Source organism: Myotis nattereri (assembly GCF_964212035.1).
Source record: "Myotis nattereri genome assembly, chromosome: 11".
Lineage (NCBI taxonomy): Eukaryota > Metazoa > Chordata > Mammalia > Chiroptera > Vespertilionidae > Myotis > Myotis nattereri.
Window position 1 is genome coordinate 32498781 of NC_138086.1, and position 3326 is coordinate 32502106.

Sequence of the window (3326 nt, forward strand, 5' to 3'; positions counted from 1 at the left end):
GTGCCCTCATGTCATCACAAGATGGCCACCACAAGATGACCTTCACAAGATGGCCATCATAAGATGGCTGCCAAAAGATGGCCACCACAAGATGCCACCAGGCTGGCAGGGGAGGGCAGTTGGGGGCAATTGGGCAGGCAGGGAAGCAGCTAGGCATCAATCAGGCTGGCAGGGGAGCGGTTAGGGGCAATCGGGCAGGCAGGCAGGCTGGCGGTTGGGAGCCAGTGGTCCTGGATTGTGAGAGGAATGTCTGACTGCCTGTTTAGGCCTGATCCCTGGGTTTACACCAGCAATCAGACATCCCCTGAGGAGTCTCAGATTGGAGAGGGTGCAGGCCGGGCATGAATTTTGTGCACCGGGCCTCTAGTTATATAATAAGAGGGGAAGGTTTCTACCTATTCAGGAAATACAAGTTAATATTTTTATACAAAAAATACCATATAACTTAAACATGTTGCCTAAATATAATGCCATTGAATCACACATGCCTTACAGTAAGGTTTCAATAGAACGAATAATGCATTCCCAGATAATTGTGAGTTAAATCTCTCAAGATAATAGATATAATTTTAATTCATACATTTTTTAATGCTTATACGTATTTGATGAATTCAGTACTTTTTAAACTTCTGGGAATTACTGTCTATTCCCTTTAAAGACTATAAAGCTTAGGTTAATGTAAATTCTCAGGCTGGTATATACTAAGAAATACTAATGTCATTCAAAAATACTAGTGTGCACATTTCCCCAACCCTTTGTTCTAATGAACAAGGCATTTGGGAAGTCATGGAGGGAGTGATATCTGGCTGTGAAGGACTACCAGAGAGGATTTGGAGACACGCAATCATCTGTCTCCTCAACCCTTCCCCTGGAGAAATTTACTAAATCTCAAATAACGAAGAGCAACTGGATCTTTTCCTAAGAGAATTTTTTTTTAAATATATTTTATTGATTTTTTACAGAGAGGAAGGGAGAGAGATAGAGAGTTAGAAACATCGATGAGAGAGAAACATCGATCAGCTGCCTCCTGCACATCTCCTACCGGGGATGTGCCCGCAACCCAGGTACATGCCCTTGACCGGAATCGAACCTGGGACCCTTCAGTCCGCAGGCCAACGCTCTATCCACTGAGCCAAACCGGTTTTGGCCTAAGAGAATTTTGAAGAATACTCAACCAATTCTTTTTTTCCAGTTTGAATTGATACAATCCATCCCTCACAAAATGTCCTGATGGTGGAGATTCAGAAGTGGCTTCTGAGGATGAGGACCTAATTTCCACAGGGAATTTCCCACTGAAATACTTGGGGAATTTCCCCAGCATCCTCTCCCACCACATTCCTATAACCCCTTATCTACTCAGCTCTATTATAGCTGTCTTGTACTACCCAAAACCATCTTCAGATGAGTTGGTTCAAACATCACAAAAATATGGGAAAAAATTTCAAGAACTTCAATAGGTGATTAAATCTTGCTTTATTAGAAATTATTATAACCCAAGAATAAATGTAAAGTTTGAGTAATGCTCAAAGCCTTTACTTCTAGAACATTTAAACATTTACTAATAAATTTCCTTCATTTGACCAAATCTTAAACCTTTAATATATTTTAGGATTCATTACATAGTTTCTTGTTGAACTAAAGTTTTCCCTAACTTTTTCCCTTTGCTACTAAATTATTTCATCAAGGAATTTAAAGTTTCTTTAGATTCTTATTTCATTCACCCCACAATTGGTGAGATAAATTCATATAACTCTGCAATATTTTCTGTATTAAAATGTCAGTCTACTTCCAAAGTTCTCTCTTATGGTATTAATTAAACTATACTGTTTCTAGCTACAACAAAGTGACAAGAGGTCACATATGTCTAAATACATAAGCCAGAGAAATGTATTGATATAATTTTCTTACATTTAATTTACTCTCCATATAATATTCCTGGCCTTAAAAAAATGAAGAGAATTCATTATTTTTTTAAAGACCAGATATTCTGATAATTTAGTTGTCCCATTTCAACTGTAGAAAATAGGCTCTTCTGTAGGATTTTATCCAACTTTTAGAGCTAGAATTTGAGCAATTACTATTTTTATATCAAACTTCTAATTGGGACATTTTTCTGAGTGTTTCCTTCACCAAACCACATATTTCTTAAGGCACTTGAACATCTATCTACCCTTCACATGGACCTCATCTGCAGTGCTCTGTACAAGGCATCCTTCACCTGAGCGTTCCTCAGGCTGTAGATGAGGGGGTTCAGCATTGGGTTAAAGAGACTGTGAAACAAGGACAGTATTTTCTCCTTCTCCTCTCGCTGACTGGACTCTGGGACCATATAAACCACCATGGCTATGCCAAAGAAGAGTCCGACCACACAGAGGTGGGAGGAGCAGGTGGAGAAGGCCTTTTTGCGTCCCTCCTTTGACTGGATGTTTAGGATGGCCCAGAGGATGCGTATATAGGAAACTAGCATTAAGCAGAGGGGCCCAACTAAGACAAAGACAGAAGCTGAGAAGATGACCACTTTGTTGATCCATGTGTCAACACAAGCAAGCTTGAGGACAGACAGGATCTCACAGAAGAGGTGGTTTATTTCCAGGGGCCCACAGAAGAGCAACCTTACGAGGAGAATCGCGTGGATCAGAGCCAGGACAAATCCACATGACCAGGAAGTGATGACCAGGGCTGTGCAAGCTCTCCAGCTCATAATGACAGTGTACTGGAGGGGGTGGCAAATGGCCACAAACCGATCATAGGACATCGCCACCAAAATCAGGCATTCTGTAGCAGCAAGACCCAAATACAGGAATGTCTGCACAATGCATGGGGCAAAGGAGATGGTTCTCTTCTGGTTCACTAAGTTTGCCAGCATCTTGGGGACATTGTTGGAAGCATAGGACATGTCAATGATGGCCAAGTGTGAGAGAAAGAAGTACATGGGGGTGTGTAGCCTCTGGTCCAGAACGATGAGTACAAAGATCATGCCATTTGCCAAAAGACTGAAGATATAGAACAGGGAGAAGATCCAGAATAGGAGCATTTCCACCTCTGCACTGAGCTGGAATCCCACCAGGATGAACTCTGTGACCCAGGACTGGTTGCCCCCCATTCCTTAATGACAGCTGTTCAAGGATTGAAATGTGATAAAAAAGGTCAAAGCTGGATAATCAACAAAAATTGGAGTTATTTATCTCAAAATGAGCTCAGAGAAAAGTTATATACTTGTCCCTATTCAAAAGCTTCTCCTACTCCCAAAAATTGGTTACCTATTTTTAACTTTTAATATGAAATAAATTTAAACTTACAGAAAAGGGTCAAGAATTATGCAAAGA

General features: G+C 40.7%; 1 protein-coding gene across 1 annotated transcript; it reads right to left on the reverse strand.

Moving 5' to 3' along the window:
- Positions 1 to 2173: 2173 nt before the first annotated feature.
- Positions 2174 to 3103, reverse strand: LOC308527154 (olfactory receptor 2A2-like; the record flags this gene model as incomplete). Its single annotated transcript, XM_081102509.1, has 1 exon — positions 2174 to 3103. The coding sequence occupies one exon, from the start codon at positions 3101 to 3103 to the stop codon at positions 2174 to 2176; it is 930 nt and encodes a 309-aa protein (XP_080958635.1).
- Positions 3104 to 3326: the final 223 nt, after the last annotated feature.